Genomic DNA, 22,183 nt, shown 5'->3' with positions numbered 1-22,183 from the left:
TTTAATTACATCTGCTGAAAACTGGTGCCTCAAAAGATTTAGAACCCTATGATCCTTTCTTCTGAGTGACAAGATCTGCCTTGTGTGGTAGTTTATACTGCTTTCCCTTGGCTAGATGAAAAAGAGGAGAAACCCAATGATGTCCTTAAGAAAAAGGAGTGACAATCAATTTTGGTTTTACTTTTTGGATCTTTACCAGAACTTTTGGAATGAGAGGTAATGGGGAGGGAGGCACAGCAGAACTTCCCTGTCCTCCAAGTACAGGGGCAATGGTTTCCAGTGCAAGAGGGGGAGTTGTTTGCTGCTCTCTGAGGCAAAGATTTACCTGGAGTCACCAAACAGTGAAGGCTGTCCAAGAAGACTTGTCTGTTCAGGGTCCATTATGAGGTGGGTCCTCCAAGGCCTTGCTTAATACCTTTGCCAACACATTGTCCTGTAATGGGATATATATGACTGCACAGTTGGTATGATCTGGTGCCTCCTGGCTTATGTACCACATCTGTCAAGTTGTCTGAATAGTTGAAGAGGACCTGTCTTCCAGATACACGAGAAGACCTGGAAATCTTGAAGGGTCCTCATCCCTTTCAGGAATGAAGTGTTCTCCTTGGAATTTTGGCTGTCATCTGCTCTGGATTCTGCAGGTGCCTGTCAAGGTCCCCCAGGCCTTACCCAAGGCATCTATGTGCAACTCCTGAACTGGGAAAAGGGGAGTTGTAGGTTGACCCTCACCCACCCTGATAGCTCCTTCTTGAGGCAAGGTATAAGGGGAATCAAAAGACTACAGGATGGGAGTGTTGAGACCAGACTATTTTCAGGTATCATGAATTTTTGTCATATGCAGTCTGGGCTTGTGGGAGCATCGGGGATAGTAGCCGACATTAATCCCAGGTTCTTAGGATTTCCCTAGCCCAGCATAAGTTAACAGAGGAAAGGCTGTGAAAATAAGCTGCAAGACCTCTGCATTTTTTCTGAGGCAAGCAAGTCTGAATCTTTCTGACAGCTAATCTGCAGCCCAGAAACAGTAGGTCCTGGGTGGACTGGAAGGAGATTTTTTTTGTACTGTACAGTGAACCCCAACTGCAGGAGGAGGTTGAGGGTGAACTTGAGATGATGTTGCAGGATTATGTGGTAAGGCAGCAGATCCACTAATTATGGAAATATCCGAATTTTCAGAGTTTGACAGAATGATACATCACTGATGCTACAAACTTTGTGAAAACTCTTGGGGTTGTGGATGCCCAAGAGGCAAAGCAGTAAACTGAAATGGAAATCTGCCAGTACAAAACCCTGAGGAATCTCCAGAAAGAGGGGTGAATCTGTATACGGAGGTATGCATCCTTTGATCCAGAAATACTAGGTATGCCTGAATAAGTATAAAAGTCCGCAGTGAGAGCATTTAAGGTTGCCATTTTTAAGAAGGTATTTCGCAGAGATCCAGTATGGGTCTCCAATACCCTTCCTTTTTTGGAACTAGGAACAGTCTGGAGTGAAAACCTCTTCCTAGAAATTCTATAGGCACTGGTTCTACAGAGTCTTGTCTACAGTTCTTGAAGTACAGGTGATAGACGATGGAGTTTGTTGTAGTGAGATGGGGGTAACGCCATTCAGAGGGGCAAGTTCTTTCCAGGCCATAGCAGATCATTTTTTTCTGTTTTAATTATAATAAATAATGGAGAGCACCCAGTGGTCCGTAGTGATATTTTCCCAGCTTAAGTCTTTAGGAGGGGGCAGAGCAGGACAGAGGGGTTGGGGGCTGTTGATTTGTAGACAGCCAGAGATTTTTCCCTGAAGAGAGGGGCTCTGAGTTGTGGGAGTCCCATGTGGTTTCTCTGGGAATCTCTTTCTGGGAGGCTTCTTGTACTTTTGAATAGATCTGGCATCCCTTCTAACAAAAGCAGTAGGCTTGGCAGGGTAATTCCTCTGGTATCTAGGCCCACAGGTTAACGGAATCTGTCTACAGTCTTTCATTGTTTTGCCTTCCTCTTCTGGGGCTTTAAATAAATTGGCAGCTTGTGGACTAACTGGTTCTCCTTTAGACAAGGACCCAAGTTTGAAGTCTCTTAGCATGGGATGATTGTGCAATCATGCATACCTGCGAATGACTGAGCTACCACCAGCTGCTCTATAACAGGCCTCTACAGTATCATAACTACATTTTACAATGTGTCTGGCTACCCGAGTAGCTTGATTAAGGACATTTATTGTTCAGAATCTGAGCCCTGTGAATCCACCCTTGCCATGTTTACGGAATAAATTTGCATAACGGGTGCTTGGTCATCTGGGTTTGATAATTATTCCCCATGCATGCCAAGTAGAGGAGGTATAAATCTTTGTTACCCACCTATCTGTAAGCCCTACTGTCCTTGCCTGGAGAGAGGGCAGTGGCGTTGGGAAGAAGTTTTGAAGGTTTATCATAGGAGAGCGATACTGCTGAGGAGTCTGCCACAGGATTCTTGTACAAGAGCTTAAGTTCATCAGGAAACCTATAAAACCTGTCTGGTCTTTTAGGGGTAGGAGGCTGTGAATCAGAGGTAGTGCAGGAAGACTGGAAAGAATTCCGAAGTGGAGAGAAAGCTGAAAGGGTTGGATTGCCCATTTTCACAAGGTTGTATCATCTTTTATGGACCTCTGTAATCTATCTAGAGTTCCACTCATATCATCTCTCCAAATGTAGCTTCTTCAGCAGGAAATTTTGGGGGGGGGCAGAGTCTTCATCAGAAGGGATTTGGCCAGGGGCATGTATTTGAGAGGACTATGACACAGAATGATTAGACTTTGTGGCATCTTCATCAAAGGTGAGGAGTCCACAGTAACTGTTTGGGGTGTGGTTAAAAACGAAGGTGGTTTTCAGGGCTATAACGGGCTTGAGAAGACCTTGAGGAAAGTCCATCCATTCCTTCTCCCTAAATGAAGGAGCAGAAGAAACCTCTTAGTCTTTTTTGCAGTTTCTTCTTTCATGTGACATCCACCTAAACCAAGCAGGGTGCTTAAGATCCCTGGCGTTCCTTGATTAATTTAGCAGGGACCTTGTACGTAACTAGAATCTGTGGGATGCCTTCCAGGCCATCTGAAATGATCTGCAGTTCATCTTTGTCTGTGGGAGTAGATTCCTCAATTGTAAGGCCCTCCAACATCATACTAGCCTCCAGTAGGGTCTCAGTAGATGGCATTAGAGGGTTCTGTGACCTCAGCGGGTGCATCACAATAAAAAAGAGTAGACCGAGTATCTGGCCTGGGCCTTTTGAATTTTTCTCCGTGAGGGGTGGATGTATATCTGGAGAAGTGGAATCCACCATCATGGAGTGGGCAAACTCTTCAGACATTGGGTCAAAGAGAAAGTTGAACAAAGGATTGCAGCCTTTGGCACAAGGAATGGGGTATAAAACGGGCCTTGTAAGAGTGTTCTACACCTAGCTAGAAAAGACACTTTGTATGGTATTTGCCTACCACATTCAGTTACTCCTCCTAGCTAGCATGTAATTCAGATATAACATAACAAATTAGGTAAGTAACATGAAGGTTCGCCAGTGGGCCACTTACCTGCTTTCAAGAGGCTATGGTACTGATGACCCAATTACTATTAGCCAGATACGTTACCTGCACTTGGGCTGGCAGCAAGATACTTCCAGGACCTACATTCATACATCCACCTGCATAACCCTACACTTCTGAGCTGAGGTGACACAGATCTACAACCTAGAGAAGGTTAATCTTTGGTACCCCAACTGGGTATAAATGGTGATAACCCATTTGTTTGGAATACTGCAACGGTGATTTCAGTCAGGACATCTGGCAGTTTCAGTAGGATTATTTCACAATGATAGCCATCAGTTTGAACCCTTACAATATTCTCTTATCAAACTGAACCTCGGTCACAAATTCTTTTTTTAACTGCCGGGTGCGGAATATGCTTAGCTTTAAGCCTGGGGTCTGAAAGGATGAAAGGACAGAACTAGAATGAATCAGGTCTCAACAAAACGTCAGCAAACTTCCGGAGTCCTAATCCCATTATCTTTTACATAGAAGCTGCTCTGGCCTGGTTTTCGAACAGAAACAGCAGCTAGTGTAAACCACACATTCAAATGCACTGCCAGTAGCAGGACATGAGGGTTGAATGCTTTATGGATTTCTAAAAGTACTTCAAGGAAAAGGCTGTGTACCCACAGAATGTGCTACAGATGGAGAGGTTCCACAGAAATATTCAAAACAGTTTGGGACAGATGAGGGGCATACCTCTCAATCTCCTAGCACAAGAAATCTGGACAAAGCCTAAAATAATGGGGAGACAAAGGCCCAAAAATAGGGACGGAATTTAAATACTGCTCTTATAATCTTAGAAAGTTGTTAGACTAACATTTGTGTTAGCATGCATTTTTCTGAAGGATATGAAGTCAAACTCAAATCCTCAATGATTTGCCAGACACCACAAATTTTTAGAAGGAACATGCCAAAAATACAAGTCAAAAAATCTGGACAGTTAAAAAGCATGATTTGGGGGCGGGGGGGGGGGGTGCTGAGATGGAGGAGACAGAATATGAAATGTACTTGTTGGTCACACTAGATAGGCTTACTGTATCCAACTGCTTTCAGTTAAAATTAAATGGCTTTCAAGCCAGGAAATTTACTCAAGATTTAACGGACTTGCAATTATAAAAATTCACAAAAAAACATAACACACTATTAAACAAAATGTTTTGCTGATGGAAATCAACCAGCTGCCTAATTTGACAAATGCCTCAATTGCAGGAATCTGGTCTGAAAACTGAAACACTGAGTGTGACATCACATGTACTAGTGAAGGGCAACCATGCCCCCAAAAGTACAGTTACAGACAGAAAATAAAAACTGGAAAGAAAAAGGATAACCCTCATTTGTAGAATTACTGAAAAGGGCCATCCATGTTCAATTTTTCTTTCTTTTCCAGAGTGGACTTGCGTGGATTTCTCAGGTAAAGCTAAATCTTTCTCAGTTGAAACCTTTAATGTGTAGACATGTGACACAGAAGGGACACAGAACCTCATAATAAAGACAGCCTTCCCTATTACAAGCCAGAAAAGAGCACATCTCGAATTATGAAATGGACAGAAAAATCTCACTGAGATTGCACCTAGTACTAACCCTAAAAAATTTTAGGAGAGTCATGGAATCGGTCTCACGGTAACTGATTTTAGACCAAGGAACCTGAAGATGGGGGACATTCAACTGCATTAGGCAGTTCTCTGAATGGCCATGTATTAAAACAATCTAAAGATTTTACGACAACACCTCAATATGATGGCTGTTATGGCCTAGGATAATCTTTGGGAGCTAGAAAAAGATCAAAAGGAACTACAAATTGAAAGATTCTAACAAACTAAGAACTGGACAACCCCCACCTGGATGAAGGAAAACCAGTAATGCACTAACATGTGTGGTTGAGTTTCACTTTCACTATGCCTTAAAGTGGTCTTCAGGGTGATACAGAATTTTCACACTATCATGTGTTTCCAAAATCTGAACTCTCTAACAGGTATTCAAACAACTTTACTGAAGACAAGAGGATTTATTTTTATACAAGAAGCAATCCTTACTACGTTTTTTGGAAAACATGTTCCAAAACAGGATTGACTAAAGGCAAAACTGCTGGAAATGCTTTTCTACTTAGGTTTGAGGCAGGAGCTGACAATGGCATGTCATTGGTTATAAACTTGGAGCTCACAAAACTTCAGTTCAAGTTATAAACTTGCTTAGAGACCGTTGTCTGATGGGTGTGGATTACTCTCATTCTGCTCAACATGTACTTGAGATTTTTAATCTTGTTTTTGTATATTTATCATTCCTTACATCAGCAGGGAAGTAAGATAATGGTCTTTTTTTACTCTTTCTGGACAAAAAAATAATTTCCTAAATAAAGACATTAGCAAACCTATAACAAAACTCAAATCAGAGTAATCTGAGAGGTGAGAATTCATAGCAGGTATTCACAAATAGCACACACTGCTGCAGCAACCAGCACGGAAAATGGCAACGTGCGACATTGTTAGGGTAAAAAACAGCATGGTATGTAGCTTATGCAAATGACATGGAATGATATGGGACATCTCACTACAAATATCAAACAAATGGAAAGACCCCAAATGTTCTTAACTAAAAAGACTGCAGACTTCAAAACAGCATCTGGAAGACTGGATGGGATGGGAACAATTCACCCATGGATTCACTGGCCTAGCCCTCCCTGAAAAGGAGGTAAGGTTTAAGGGTGGTGACTGTCAATGGTCACTAGCCTAATTTGCCCTGTATTTCATCTGATCCTATAATCCTAAATCCTAAATGATCACCCATACATAAATTTAAAAAAAGAGAGTAAATATACAAATGATGCCTTCAGACAGATATTCATAAATAAAAAGGAATCTCACTATGCCAAACATTCACTTACTCTCAACACCAGGAACTGCTGGTATACAGCTTACAAAAATATTTGTAGTATCTGTCACTACAGCAATTTGGAACTTGTTAGTGATGGTTTACTGAGCCTGTCCCTGTGACATGACAGCCTGGTGAGTTGTCCCAGGAATGGACCCTAAAGAGCAGCAGCAACCATTTACGTGAGAAAGCCAGAACCAGGTTTGGTGTCCTCTGTGTCCACAGCAGTGATGCACTCTCAGGAATGGTCCGTTTCATCTGGGTATGTCTTGCCTGTATAGCTGGCTACTTTGCACCCGGACCACTCCACAGTCATGGGAAGCCTACAAAGGCAGACTGGATCATTACCTGCCTCACAGGCACCTCAGTGAAAACCAGGTTAGCCACCAGTGACCTTAACAGCACTGTCTCCCTGTCTTTATACTACATGTTACTGTGCAGGTGTTGTATGTCATCCTGCTGGCCACGGTGGTGTTACACATTGTCTACAGGCCATGCAGCACAATCAAGAACTCCATAGTAGTGGGGCAGCAAATATCTATACCTGGTTCAATGTCTGACCTGCCAGTCCACTGAATATTGCCTGTACCCAGGTCACAGACAGACCTGAACCCATGGCAGCAATGCAGACCATCAAGAGTCTCTCCAGTGGGTGTATGCATATGTAAGTGGCAGTGAGCCTGATATATGCCAATTTGGGGCTCCTACTTAGCTTGGGTTATCTGTCAGTCACTGGTTATGCAAGAGTTTAGATGTATCACAGTGCAGTCACCTTACATAAGTTCATAGGTGTTGACTATGGTAACAACCACAAAGGCCTTTTTAAGACTAGCCATACATCTTAAATCTGACAAGTTCTGGTATCCTTCATAAGTTTAAGCAGGGGCTTTAGGGATGAAATATTTACAAGCAGGGGCCTGGGAGATAAACTATTTACAGGTTGCCTGTGTCCACTAGAGATGTAGGTGACAAGTCAGGGATGGATTTCATGTTCCCCATCCAATTGTTCAAGTTACAATTGAATTGGTTTAGGGAGGAACTCTGCTTCACATGGATAGGGAGCCTGTTCCACAGATGGGTTAATCTCATGCATACCTGCCCTCTTCAGCAGGTCCTACTTATATCACAGGTAAGACTTACTTAAGTCTTTAGAACGGGTAATTCTGGTGCTGTTTCTTTTGTGGATATGCAGAAAGTCCATCAGAGTGGGGTCTGACTACCACAAGGGCCTTTTTCTGTTCCCTATCCAAATGTCCCAAGTTATACTTTAATTCGGTTAGGGAGGAACTCTGCTTCACATGTTCCAGAGATGGGGTTAGTCTCTGGCATCCATATCAGTCTCTCCAGCAAGTCCTATTTATATCACAGGCGAGGTTTAAGTCGTTAGAACAGGTAATTCTGGTGCTGTTTATTTTGATGATATGCAGGAGGTCCAGAGTGGACAATGCCCTATATATGCCAGGCATAGATCTCCCCTCAACAGCCTGTAGGAGACAGAATACAGGGATATGGCCTTGAGGTGGTCTGCATAGGACATTTTACTTATACCCTATATTCTTTTAGTGAAGAACCTCTGTAGACATTCCTATTGTTGGAGATGCCTGTTTAAGTACATAACAAAGGGGGAATTGTACATGGACGCCTTGAGTGACATTTTTCCTCTAAAAGCACAACAGAAATTTCACCAATACCTAGTTGCACACAGGACTAGTTTGCAGCGACGAGCACTGCCCCCAGAGATGCAAACTGTATACTCCTGACATTGCTTTATATTCTCACTCCATCAATAAAAATGGTCTGTTGCAATGGATATGAACTTTCCCACCATCTCCACTAACAGCTTGGTGGATATAGGCATCCTGAGGCAATGTGGAAATTAAGAAATAAAAACTAGTTCTGCAAACGCTGTACAAATCCATTTAATAACGGAGCTCAAAACGCAGCGCTTTCAGATAAAATCCTTCTTCAGTGGTAAAAACTTTTAAAATGAATAAACTCCATTTACATAATACATTCAATTAGCATAATTAATACAGCCCAGCAATTAAATTAAAAACACAATCAAGGCACAATTAACTTCCATACAGTTACAGCTAATAAAACATATAGAACTTATCTTAAGTACATTTGTTTATGGTTAAGCACAGATTTCAAACTAACATTTCCATTTATTTCATTTTTTTTATCTGCTTGGAGCATAAGGATCCATTTATATTCAGACATTTCAAGTTTATTATCCAGATCACCTCCTCTATATTTATTATAACGGACTTCAATAACCCTCAAAATACAAATGTGTTCATTTCCACTTTCCGTATAGTGTTTAGCTAGAGTATTAGTTTGTATAGATCTATGAATATCAAATCTATTTTCAATAATACGCTCTTTACTTTCTATGAGATTTACCTACATAAAAGGCTGCACATTTCACAGGTTGCAAGGTAGACAATATTAAATGCACAAGTCACAAGGCATTTAATAAAATATTCTCCATGTGTCTGACTACGTACAAAACTTTCTGTACAAATATAATCACAACAAGAGCAATTACAACATGGGAAAGTCTCTTGCTTACTACAACAGAGGAAACTGAAGACTTCATGTCTTTATAACACAACCAAGTTTTAAGAATGGAACAAATCTTATAAGTAAATAATGGTTTAGCACCAATATATGCTCTCATATCTGGTAGTGCTTGTAAAATTCTCCAATTATTTTGAATTATCTCTCTTACATGTCTTGTATACACATTATAAGTAGTTATGTAATGTACATTTTTATAATTACAAATATTACTGTTACCTTTATTTACATAACTGGAGAAATATGCTCTAAATATCCCCATCTTCAACTACTTCATCCTTAACGGTGTCTAATAAATTAGTACTACGTACAATGTAGCAACTGCCTCAATGTTTACTAAACCAGCTAATTCACAAACTGATATGGTATAAGAGAAATGTATTTACACAATGTCACTGGAGGCAAAGCTCTCACATAAAAGTTCTCCTAATGTTAATAAGGTTGTCAGTAGTGCACACGCTGCACCAGTCACACACAATTCAAAGCAGACAATGAACTACATATGCATGAGGCACTTTACCTTCATAAACCCCAAAAACCTCCTAGATGAAATACACAACAAACAGCCTCAACAGCTTTGAATGCCCTCTTCAAAACAACACCTACATCAAGACATACAGCCACACCTCACGGAGCGTATATATTTTTAAGTCCATAAGGCAAGCCACCACACAATCTGACATTCTGGTCATTGTAGACTCCATCATGAAACACACTGATGTCCCTCTAACTAGTCTGAGCAAGGAGAAAGTCATGGTTAGTTGCTCATCAGGGGATAGGGTCAACCACATTATGCAAGAACTTGGGTCACTGGACCGCAAGTACCAGTAAGACCCAGTCATAGTCTGTGTGGCTGTAAATGACCCAAGACGTAACTCCCTAGGTTATATGAAGGAAGACCTCCTGGAGCTCTCAGAATGCGTGTCCCAGGTTGGTATGAGCCTAGCATTGAGAATGACTACCTTCTCCAAGGATGACACCACAACACAAACAAAAGATGACTGACTTTAATAATTAGCTTAGTTTCTGGTGTCATTCTATGGGGGTACGATATTTGTCAGCATGGAAGGAGATGGTCAACAATCTACACTGCTTTGCAAGGGATGATCTACACCCCCCCCCCCCGGCTTTCACTTATTAGCCAAAACATTGTCTTGCCCCATAGTGCCTCTTTTAGGCAAAGCCAAACAAAGTACTTCCGACACAGCAAATCAAAACCAAGAAAATCTGAAGATATTACTACTTACTGCTAGCAAACTCCACTCCCTAGACTCTCTTCACCCTAGAGAATGCTGATGTCTGTGCGGTCACTGAGACATGGTTTAAAGCTGCAGAGTGCATACTGACACAGTGCAAGGTTATAATGCCTTCCACACATTTAGACCAGCTACTACACAGACAGGACTAAAGGTGAAGGTGTCTACTTGCATCAAAAATAAATATACCTCAACACTGGTCAAAAAAAGCAATGCACTTGAGCTACTCCATGTTCAAATCATGACAGTCAAAATCCAATACCACTTCCTTGCAAGCTATAACCCCCCCCCCCATCTAAACAGCAAAACATGTTATTTATAAAGGTGATGATGCTCTTCTAAATGCCACTTGTTTTCTGTTTTCATGAAGAAAAGTATTAAATTGGTGCTTAGCCAATCCCTCAACAGAACTCCCCTCTAAATCACTCCTTGGATATGTCCTAGTGTCATTTTCTCCTTCCAAGTTTATCACTACACCGTAAAATATACAAGATACCAGCATCCAAAACTGATAAAATAGACCAGTCGTGCAAAAACAATCGTACAAAAACTGGGAAGGAATTCACTGTGTTCCATATTACTCTTCCTCACAAACAACTATAGGGACCCACATTCGATAAAACCAGTACAAACTCAACAAGCCTAGTAGTAAGTGGCATCTCATGCATCAATGCTAACTGCAGGTCCAACTTCAAAAGTCTACTTTGACACTGCATAAACAAAACAAATACAAACACAACCTTCCTTCCACTGGTAGCCTTGATAATGATTACTGCAGCAAGCATAGCGGGGCAAACCAGATTTCCGTATCCCCAACAGCAACACAAACCTTATCCTGTAAAATACTTAGCTTCTGCAGACAGACACACATACAATCCTGCATATACTGGGACAATGTCAAGACCTCCACTCAACAGTCGGGCATACCTTAAACAGGAGATGTTTGCGGCTTTGGGTTTCTATTAGGATACTCTTGAAAAACAGATCCTAACAGAAGGGCCAGACCAAAAAAAGCTAAAACCTTTTAAAGAACCATCATAAAAAATAAAGCCCCCCTCCGAACAGAAGCAATGCTTTGGTCAACATCAGTTTAGCTGTCCACTTTTGGACAGGTGTGCAAGATCATACAATTCTCGGGGTTTAGGAATATCCACTTTCCTCCATTTTGTGCAATGTCAGAGTTAGTTCTTATAATTAGCAGGAGGTATGGGGGTGGTTCAGTTATTCATATTTTGTTTCTCGGTGCATGTATAGTACTGCATCAACATACGCATTTGACAAACTGATTTGATTTTTGTTGTCAACACACACATACACACACACAGATGTTGATGTAACATTAATCTTATACAAAATCCCAATGTATCCAACTGTTAAAACGTCACAATGCTGAACTCCTACTACGAACATATATATGCATTACATAAGTAATATGCATCACTGCGTTAGAGAAACTCGCAAGCGAGTGCTAACGTGAGTTCTGGGAGAGGAAATCCTGCTCTCTACACATGTAGGGAAGTGGCTATTCTGATTTCAACATTTCAGCATTTTGACATTTCAAAGTTTTATTTCAATAACATTACTTTCATTAAGTTGGCATGGACCTATTTTATACAACCTGCATGCAAACATTTGTCTGTGTGTGTGTGTGTGTGGGGGGGGGTGGGGGTGGGGGTGGCATTTGTGCTCAGTTCAAAATATGTAGCACCTAGTTTATGAAATAAATGAATGTTCTTGCACTGTAGGTTTACAGAATAGCATTAGTAAAAAAATGTTTAAAAAACAGGCTCTACACATTTAATTTATTCATTTTTGCTGTTCCTGTTCCAGGTGCGACTTCCCTTTGTTTTATTATCATTTACCTAAACACCAATTTTGGTTTTGTAGTTAAATCCAGTTTCAAACTTAAAACCCTATAATACTTCCCAGCTGTACATTAGTGTTAAATGTTTATGTCTGGCGCATTACTTTCTGCATTTGACCGAGTACTTCCACATCAGCAGCATATAATCTTTCTAAACACATTCAAAAACTTTCTTCTAGATCGATTTTACACTTTGACCTCCTCAAAAAGTGGTCTTTATGGCATAGATGCATTATAGCACGGAAGTGCTTTCTTCTAGACTATTTCGTACTTCATCCTTCTTCAAATTATTTAAAGTTATCATGAAATTTTTAGTTGTATTACCTTAGGTGCTGTCGGATGGTGGATTAAGCCTGAACTATAACTAACAGATGACAGTCACCAGGAGGGCTACAGAGAGCCAAAGGAGGGAGAAAGTCTTCAAATAAGAATGATAAGTGGTGTCAGTTCTTGTATGTTTGAGACACGTTTGTGACAGTCCCCAAACAGGGATAAACTGTGACTGGGACAAAAGTCTTCAACTGCTGTATCTAGAACCCCCCCCTCCAAGGTAAGAGATTGTGGAGTTTCTCAATACATGTAAGCAAGAGTGATGGGGCGCAACTCTCCACACATTAGCGGGTGCAGGGGGCTCGCAGTTTCAGAAAAAATGCTTTAATGTGTAATAATGAATTTGCACTTCCTGTTACATTTGAAGAATCATGCTTAACTTTTTAGTCTTTTAGGACTTGACTTGTCCAGAATCAAAATTCCGATGGGATACCATGATCTCAACATCTAACAATGGAGCACAGCACTAAACACAGACATAAAAAGCAGCCATCTAAGATTGGTCTGTGAGATGAAGAGCCCATCGGATCTTGGTTTCTGAAAACTTCTGCAATCGTGTCTGTAAAATATCAGAGTACATCAGGGACTCGGCAGAGGAAGGGCTGGATTACCGAAGTAGGTAACACTGTTTGGGTTATATCAGTATCTAATATAACAGACTAGTTTAAAGAACTAAGGCCACTGGGACTAATCTGAGTGAAAGTGATTATCAATGAAAAAATGTAACTGCTAGTATAAACAGGGGTTTACATGGATTAACAATTTAAACATCTACAAAAGGTCCAATAAATTTACCTCCGAAAAACCCACAACAAGTGCTTAAACCATGGCAAAGTGTTAAACAGAATCAGTACACATAATGACTGTGATAAGGTTACAAACACAAACAACCACACAATAGTAACACTACAGTCTTACTGGGAGGTGCTTTACTTATTTTTTCAAATATTCCTGGAACCTTTTAGCTTCACTACTATGAAGAATGCTACCAATGGTATCAGAAAACACAGCATGGTGAAGTACTTACCAGACAAGCTAAATCCAGACTGGTGGAGGTTCCTAACAGGCTGAGCTGGCTGTTTTGCAGGAGATGTCTTAGCTGATGATGCCGGTGTCACTGTCTTTGGAGTAAGTGAAACCTCACAGACAGGGCCGTCATACAAACCACGAGGGACACCTCTAAGTTCAGCCATCTGAAAAAAAAAGGATGAACCTTAGCAGTGGAGGCAGAAGAATTACATATATATGTATGTGTGTGTGTGTGTGTGTGTGTGTGTGTGTGTGTGTGTAAAATAAAAAAAAAATCACATTGACAACCTTCTCTTTCAACAAATGGCTTCTGAACACAAACAGGAAAAAGGTCTTTTTTGCACAGTTAAAATGACACTGCATACCATGAACAGCACAGCCAAATAAGAGTACACCAACTTTACTAGCACAGCGTGAATGGGCGTACCTTCGGTGAAGGTTGTGCGTTAGGGCTGGTAACTCTGCACGTAAAAATCAACTACCAATCATTAGCGGACTGGAGTTCCGCTGTGGCGACCCCTAACCAGAAAAAGCCGAAAGACACAACAAACTGCATGGTGTTACAAAACAACCAAGGAATTATTTCCATGCAAAGATGGACTCAATTATTTAACAAAAGAGCCATCTTTACCGATAAGGAAGGAAAGGTAGCTGTAATGGCTGTAAATCTAAACAATGAAAGCCTGTAACTGATGCTTCATACATAGCTGTAGCGCATCAGACCCCGTCTGCGGCTATCTTCTAAACCTTCAGAATAAAGAAAGGATGCAATAAAATGACTTAAGATAATGGCCATTCTATTTGGGATACTTACATACAGCTATCCTTCAAATGCTCTCTCTCTTACCTCTACAAGCATTTTCCTACCTCACTGATTAATGGCAAAACTCTACCTAGGAGACTTTTGGATAGGACATAATGAACGAAGAAACCAAAACACAGTAGAATACACTGATTTTACCAAGAGATGGAGTCCATGCTGATCAACATACTGATGGTGAAATTAACAAAAAATGGTTTAAGCTACCAGTATATATAACCATGATGAAAATGCTGGTTATACAATTACATTTTCTGTTTTTGAGATAAAATAAAACTAAGCTGGCTGTAGTCAAGACTGCATTTACTGACTATCAATTTTAAATACATTTCCTTTTTCTATAAGCAAAGGAGAGACAAAAAAGTGAACCGCCAACACAATCCTGGAGTTTAACACTAAAGAAAACTGTTACAGCAATCAGAAAATCTGGACTATGGACAGTTTCTTTACAGAGGCAAGACCTGCACTTATATAGCTAGCTATCTTTCTCATGACAAGATATTTTGGTTAGCCGAGCACAACAGGGGGACACTGGGCAAAGTTTTCACACAGCATAACCTTCATTAACCCCTCCCTGAAGAGATACTTTTTAGTATCCTTTCTAATGCCCATTCCTCAGTATCTTCCCAGCATGCAATTCACTGCATATGTTAATATACAGCAATACGGTCTCTCAGGAACTGCACATCATGAACAGCTAACACCGAAACTGTACAGCTTTAAACTGAACATGCATTTTAACAGAGGACGGCTAGTTTTAAAGTAGAGGAACAGCAAATAACTACTGTGGAAGTCTTCATATGCACTTATGAAACAGCAATTTAATGTGTCATATCAAGACATAAGGCTTGCGATTAAGCACTTGTTTATCTGGATAAGTTGGATGTTCTGGCAGATCCTTTTTTGCAATGACCCGAACAAGTCCATATTTATTTTAAACATGGAATATACATGGTAAATATATATAAATAGAAATTACAGTTAGAGACGCATATGGAATGCAGAAAAAAACAAATACACATTTTTGGCATATGAACAAATCTAACAATAGGTTAGAAATGACAAGAAATTAATCTATTAACTAATGCAGCAGAGAGTCTGTGGGTGGTAGCAACTGGGAGGTTACAATTTAACCATAATCTCAAAAGCAAGAATAGGCTGCGTCATTTGCAAGCTGCTCTCAGTTTTGTTTTGAATAGCTGCAGTCATTTGCTGTTTGACATCAGGTGAGAGACTACTCCACTTGGATGGGTCAGTTCTAGAGAAGACTCTTTCCCCAATAAGATTTTAAAGCATGGTCTGAGACGGGACACAGTCTTCAATACCCTCCCCTAAGGTGCAAATATGCCACCTTATTTGTACCTTTGACGTAAAGGGCGGACACTTGCCCTGCAATACAATTTTGAAAATAAAACAAAGAAACGTGTCTCTCCTATTGATCAGTAGCCATTTAAACCTCTAAAGTCAATCACAGTGGTGGTTGCAGAGGTCAGACAGTACAAAAAATCCACAAATTTTGTTAACACTAGTCCACAGTGTGTGTGTGTGTGTATTTTGGAAATGGAATGTAAGGAAAACAGAGGAAGGGCATATTAACTTTCTGGGATAAGTATATTTCTGGCCAGGGCTTGCAGAGCAGTTGGTGACAGCAAAAGGTAGAGTCAAGTCAGCATTCCTAAAACATTAGTAGTTAACAGAAAGACACGCTATCTTGCTGATGGACAGCATTGCAGACACCGTATTTCTGTTTGATGACTTAAGTTTCCTATGATGTCTATGGTCAACTTTCAGTGGGGACCCAATGGGGTACTTATTCAGACTTGGGGTACTTTGACCTTGATATCAGGGATACTCCAAAACAGCTTTTAACATGTACCCACGGATCTGTTGTATTCATATGAACTACTATCAACTAAGAAAACTGGGACCTCATTTTATCATACAATGCAAATCTCAGTCTGAGGTAGATCTGGCTGTCTGTATACTATCACAAAGAGTCATGGATTACTGAGTTTCCAAAAAAAAAAATGGTACTGCGGCAAAAATAGTTCTATTAGCTTTAAAAAGCAAGCCAGGGTTGGATGGACCTGGTGATGGTTAACCTTTAAAAAAAAAAAAAACAATGCAGGATTTCATTGTCTTCTGACAGAAGCATCCCGCTACACTAAACTGTCCCTGGATTAACTTGCCCTATGGAAGACCACCTGTCTGGACTAGCATGCCATGAAATAAAACTATGACAGCAGTTCAAGCCAAGTCTGTTTCACAAGTAACCACAGAAAATGAAAAGTATGTTATTGCACATCTCACTAAGGATAATGCGAGAAAATAGCCACATATGTTGTATTAAAGAACCACCACATGTCTAAACAACTACTAGAATGCTCATGCAGAGGTACCACTAAATGGATCAGCTGATCCCTCAGCAGTGGCATGAAAATATGCAGGGCCACTTGCTTCCTGAAAAGTGTTAATCTTGGATTTATTATGTTGCCATACATCACTCCAAATACATAAGTGCTGATGGGAGATGGTACTTTTGTCAGAGTTATCCCTGTAGGTTGCACAAAATTGTTCTAACCTACAGAAGTGTAGTACTAGTCTACTACAAAGGAAAAGTCACATGTCCAGGCAAAACCCTACACCACCACCTGAACACAAAATGGAGAGTATTTAATGCACGTGGTATGTTACCCTAAAGTGTTAAAATTATTCCACAAAGTATATGCTTGCTAACAATGTACCCCACAAGTACAATATTCACAAATGTATGTTCCTTTTTTTAAGAAGTTAACAAAAACATACTCCTTTCTCAAATGTAAACTGTTTGAAAAAAGTGGAGATGTTGCAACAGCCTAGAAAAAAATGACACCTCATAACTAAAATGAATTCTGGCACTGCTACATCGGATTGACTTAAAACTAATTCACTCAATACTCTCAATGCCTATTTGTACTACCCCAGGTTGACCCTTCACTCAGTACTTACTATTTGATACATTAATCCTTATTCTCTACTATTCTGCACTCCGCCTCCTCTCCTCTGCAATCTAACCTACTCTGCACTCCTCATTTATTAGCCCAAGTACTTAGCCCTATGTTTAACTCTAATATACAGAGTGACCGTAAATGAAACATTTACATTTACATATAATACAATACCACCATCACTATATATTCTGCTGTATGTTGCTTATTGTATATCATTTTTATCGCTACCTTATTTTTATTTCATTTCCAGTAGATATATTGTGCTGCATTGTGTAACTTGATTACCAGTGTATGAATATTTACTTTGTTAATCTGATCCAAAACTGTAATATACAAAATTCTGCCTTGATGTTGACTATCAACATAACACGCCTTTAATGTACTGCAATGGGGCTTTTCTCCCCAGGCCTCTGCTGAAAATGGGCTCCTGGCCCAGTCGGACTTTCCCAGTAAACATATGTAAAATAAATGAGATGACGACACATACAAGCCTTTTGCTGTACTTTTTCTTTCTCCTCTGCAACTGCCAACCCTCATGTTGCCACTACAGTAACAGATATTAATTTTTTTCTGATTTATGGGTAGCAGCACATGCGTGACAACTGTCGTCATCCAGGCAGACACCAGAAGTGTTTGACTTCAGCCATAATAAATTTCTGCACATGCCCATAAGGCCACAAGGTTAGGACACACGAGATGATGAAAGCGCTTATCTCCGCACCTTCAGGAGTGCCTTTAGAGAGAAAAGTGTCCTCCCATCCATCTCTAATCTCACATCCTGGGACACTTATCCCAGCCTCCGTCCATGAGAGAGGACAGAAGGCTTCATGTTTAGTCCCCAAAAATGCACATTTAAAAAGCAAGGCAGAAAAGAACAAGGATATGCCTTTTGGCTTATTTTTCCAAGTATTCTGTACAAAGCTGCAGACTTCACCAGCAATATGTTTAATTCACTATAGCTATGTGGTAGAAATGAAACTCCAGGGGTGGGTGGGGGTGGACTACCAGCAGTGGCACATCAGGCTTATTCATTTTAAGTTTACAAATATCCCCATACTAGAGAACAAAACAAAGTCAACACTGCCACCATGTGGTCCTAAGTAATAATGCAATCTGGGATAGAATTTGAAAATTGACATTGCCACGGACAAAGGGAATGGCAACACCACCTCACAGTCTGCCTGAAAATAGAATAACTTAATCAAAGCTAAACATAAGACATATGAACCTGCTTAAGGACAACTACAGTTGGGGGAAAAGGGACTCCTTCACAGCCCCCTTCCAACAAAAAGTTATTGGTGGCATTTCTTTCCAAGACTTGCACTTTCAACATTCCCTAATTTGGAATCACTTAGGTTCATGGGTAGGTACTAGGTTATCTGCCCGACGGCATTTATAAGCCTAGCCAGAGTGTCAGCTTTTGCCGTCCCATTGATTAACTGAGCCTCTGTCAAGAACAGCCAATGAAGTGATCCCAGGGGTGTATTTTCTGTTACCCATCCACTCATCAAGGTTTCTCTTGAAGAGTGTTAGTGAGGGGCTCTGCCTAATGTAGTTAGGAATTTTGTTCCAAAGCATGGGGAGTCTGACAGGAATCTATCCCTGCAGCATGTTCTATTTATTGTTGTGGCGAAGTTTAACTCACTACAGCGAGTGGCTCACAGTGACTTGGATTTCTTTAGGTGGAGCATGTCCATCAATTCTGAGGTGGACATGACTTTGTACGTCAGGCAGAGATCACCTCTGAGTAAGCGATATGCCACTGAGTACAGCCGGAGTTTTTGCATTTGGGCTGCATAGGACATATGTTTGAGGCCAGTAATCCTCTTGTTGAGGTACTTTTGTGGTCTTTCCAGCTGTTGGAAGTGTCTTGTGAGGTACATCCCAAAAGGCGCATTATACTCTATGATGGGTCTTGAGTGACGAGTAGAGGGGCACTATAACCTCTATTTTTAGATGGGCTACATAGAACGATTTCCTAACTACTTTGGCAACATGATTGTCAAAGGAGAGATTACTATCTACCTGGGTCCCCAGATCTCTTATTACCTCTTCAGTATTAAGGGGGCTGCAACCTAGGTGGTAATTCATGGGCATTTTGTTTTTCCTAAACGGGATGACTATGCATTTTTTGGCATTTATCTTGAGACCATGACTTTGACACCAGGTGTCCGTCTCAGTAAGGCCCTTTTGGAGAATGTCCATGTCAGCCGGAGAATTATGGCTCAAAGTTTGCATTCATCGGCGAACTTGGTTAGCCAGAGTCCTCCTGTGTTTGCCTGTACTTCTGAGAAGTATATGCCGAACAGTAGGGGTTCCCCCGGACCAAGTCTTGTGGGACACCACTTGTGACTGGTTTAGAGTCGGACCTGGAGCCTGCTATTCTTACCGTGTGAGTTCTGTCTATAAGCTAGTTGGCAAACCATCTCGTGACGTACGGGTTGATGTTCAGGCCGGTGAGTTTTTCTATAATTCCCGAGTGGGGAATGGTGTCAAAAGCCTTGGCAAGGTCAAGGTAGGCTGTGTGAACCACCTTCCCCTCATCTATGGCCTTGGTGACTGTCTCAAAGAAGTCAACCAGGTTTAGTAGGCAGGATCTGCCCTTAACACAGCCGAACTGCGTCGGGTAAAGTTTTTGGAGGTTCCCAATGTCTGTTAATGAGTTCCATGATGATGCGCTCCATAGCCTTGCAGACTAGGCTAGTCAGGCTTATGGGGTGATAGTTACCTTGGGTCAGTTATGGCCCCTCCTTTGTGGAGCGGAATAACCATTGCTGTGCGCCATTCTATGGGCATGTAGCCTGTGGAGAGGTTGAAGTTGAACAGTGTGTTTAAGGTGGGGGGTTAGTTCGTTCTGTAGTTCGTGCAAGATGCATCCTGGGACACCATCTGGCCCCTTTGACGCTGTGCTTTTGGAAGGGCTGTTTTCACCTGTGTGTGTGATTTCCGGGACACTACATTTTTCTGGTATTGTTGTGGGCCCCTTTTGGGGGGTGAGAGGGAGGTGAAGTTTGCACTGAATCTATCTGCCAGGATGTTGGCAATACCAGTAGGTTCAGTATATTTTGTGCTATTTTGCACTAGTTCAGTGCATATCTGCAAGTTGCCACTTAGATTCTTAACATAGCTAAAGAAGGCTTTGTGGTTATCTTTTGAATCCTTGGGTATTTTTCTTTCGAAGTTAGCCTTGGATGATTTCATGAGGGACCTCAGTTTCTTACTGATACTGATCAGGGATTTCTTTCCTTCTTGGGATTTGCTTTTTTTCTGAATTAGTTTCCTCCTATTGTATAGCCTTGTTTACTGCAGGGGTCCACCAAACTGGTTTCCTGCTCTTAGAGGAGTGAGTCTTGGTTTTGCTAGTGATGGCACGATCATGCATCCTTGTAGGTGCTCAAAGAGTGCATTTGTAAAGGTTCCTGCATCTTGGACACTGTTATCCTTTAGCGTGGGGGCTGTGAAACTTACCACCTCTGTCTTAAGGTGAAGTTTGCTATAGAAAAGTTTTTCACTGTGGTTTCCTTGGTTGGGGGTTGTGGTGTGGACATCCAGGGTGATTAGCTTATGGTCTGATCTAACCAGTGACGGGCTGACCTCCAGTGCGGAACACCTGTCACCCATGTTGGTGATGACCAGGTCCAATATGTTTTCACCTCTGGTAGGGGAGTTTATCAGTTGATCCAGGGCATTTGAGTTGATAAATTCGAGGAAGCGCTGGACCTGGGAGTTCGTACTTGAGTAGTTTTCCCAGTTAATGGTAGGGTAATTTAAATTGCCCAATATCAGGGTGTTCGGTAGGACCTTCATGTTTTCCAGTGTCTCCAGAAAGACAGAGTGGTGGTCCTAGGTCACGCAGGGTGATCTGTAGCAGGCCACAATTTGCATTGCAGATTTGCCCGATGTTAGGTGCACATCGATGATCTCAGAAGTATCATGCTGTGCCACTAACATGGAGGTGTAGGTATCCTTGATGAATATGGATACACCCCCTCCTTTTGTGTTTCGGTCCATGTTTTGTGGCCGAAATGTATGGTGTGAGATGTAGCCCGGTAGTGCTCGAGTGCTCTGTGCAGCCTTGAACCAAGTTTCAGTTACTGCACAGATGTCGACGTGCTCCATACAGAGGAGAGTTTCGAGCGCGTGCATTTTGAGATTTAAACTCCTGGCGTTGAGTAGCATAACCCTCATTTTTTCTGTTTGTGCTGTTTACAGAGGTGGGTTTGACTTTTGAGCCTTGCCTAAAAAAGGCACTATGGGGGCAGCAAGAGCCTTGGTCAGTATTTGAAATCCTAGGGGTGAGAGGTGCAAGCCTTCTCTTGTGAAACAACAAGACTTGTCGAGCATGTCGTCCCATGCTGACAGGCACGGCCCCTTTGAATGACACCAGAAGCTTAGCCAATTGTTGAAATTGATCATTTTTTCTTTATACTGCAGTATCATTCCTGGTGAGGGCAGGATGCTACTCAGGGTCATACCTGCCTGGGCTACATGATCAGAGAGCTCTTCCATGTCTCTTCATGTAGCCCAGGGAGGTACATCTCAGGTCATTCACACCAACATGAACAATGACAGTCATATTTGTACTTGTTCTGGAGTGACCCAAGTGCTTGTGTTATGTGGTGGATTCTGGCTCCTGACAGGCAGCTTAACAGTATCCTTCTGCTTGTCCAGCCTAGTGAGTGGGACCGTCAGTGTGCCTGACTATAGTCGCCTATTACTAGTGTGTTAGGTATGTTATTTTGCCTTAAGGGCAGTGATTGTGTGGTACACTGATTTTGTGTTGTGTGTGTTGTCTGGTTTGTGACGGGAGGTGCAGGTTTTTTGGGTGTCTGCTTTGGAGGTCTCTGATGCTTTTGCAGGTTTTTATTTAGAGCCTCCAAGTATGATTTTGTGTATTTATCTGCAT

At 41.3% G+C, this 22,183-nt stretch overlaps 1 protein-coding gene across 1 annotated transcript in view; it reads right to left on the bottom strand.

The window, feature by feature from the left end:
- The window catches only part of LOC122811333 (dihydropyrimidinase-related protein 2-like), a gene marked incomplete in the record, with an annotated part of 957,963 nt that overhangs the window by 23,216 nt on the left and 912,564 nt on the right, over positions 1 to 22,183 (bottom strand). The window contains 1 exon segment of the mRNA XM_044083105.1: positions 13,466 to 13,631. Coding sequence (XP_043939040.1) covers positions 13,466 to 13,631 — 166 coding nt within the window.

The sequence above is a fragment of the Protopterus annectens genome, chromosome 9.part0, assembly GCF_019279795.1.
Source record: "Protopterus annectens isolate FY-2018-M chromosome 9.part0, PAN1.0, whole genome shotgun sequence".
In the NCBI taxonomy this organism is placed as follows: Eukaryota; Metazoa; Chordata; order Ceratodontiformes; family Protopteridae; genus Protopterus; species Protopterus annectens.
This window is presented reverse-complemented; position numbering and strand designations above follow the sequence as displayed.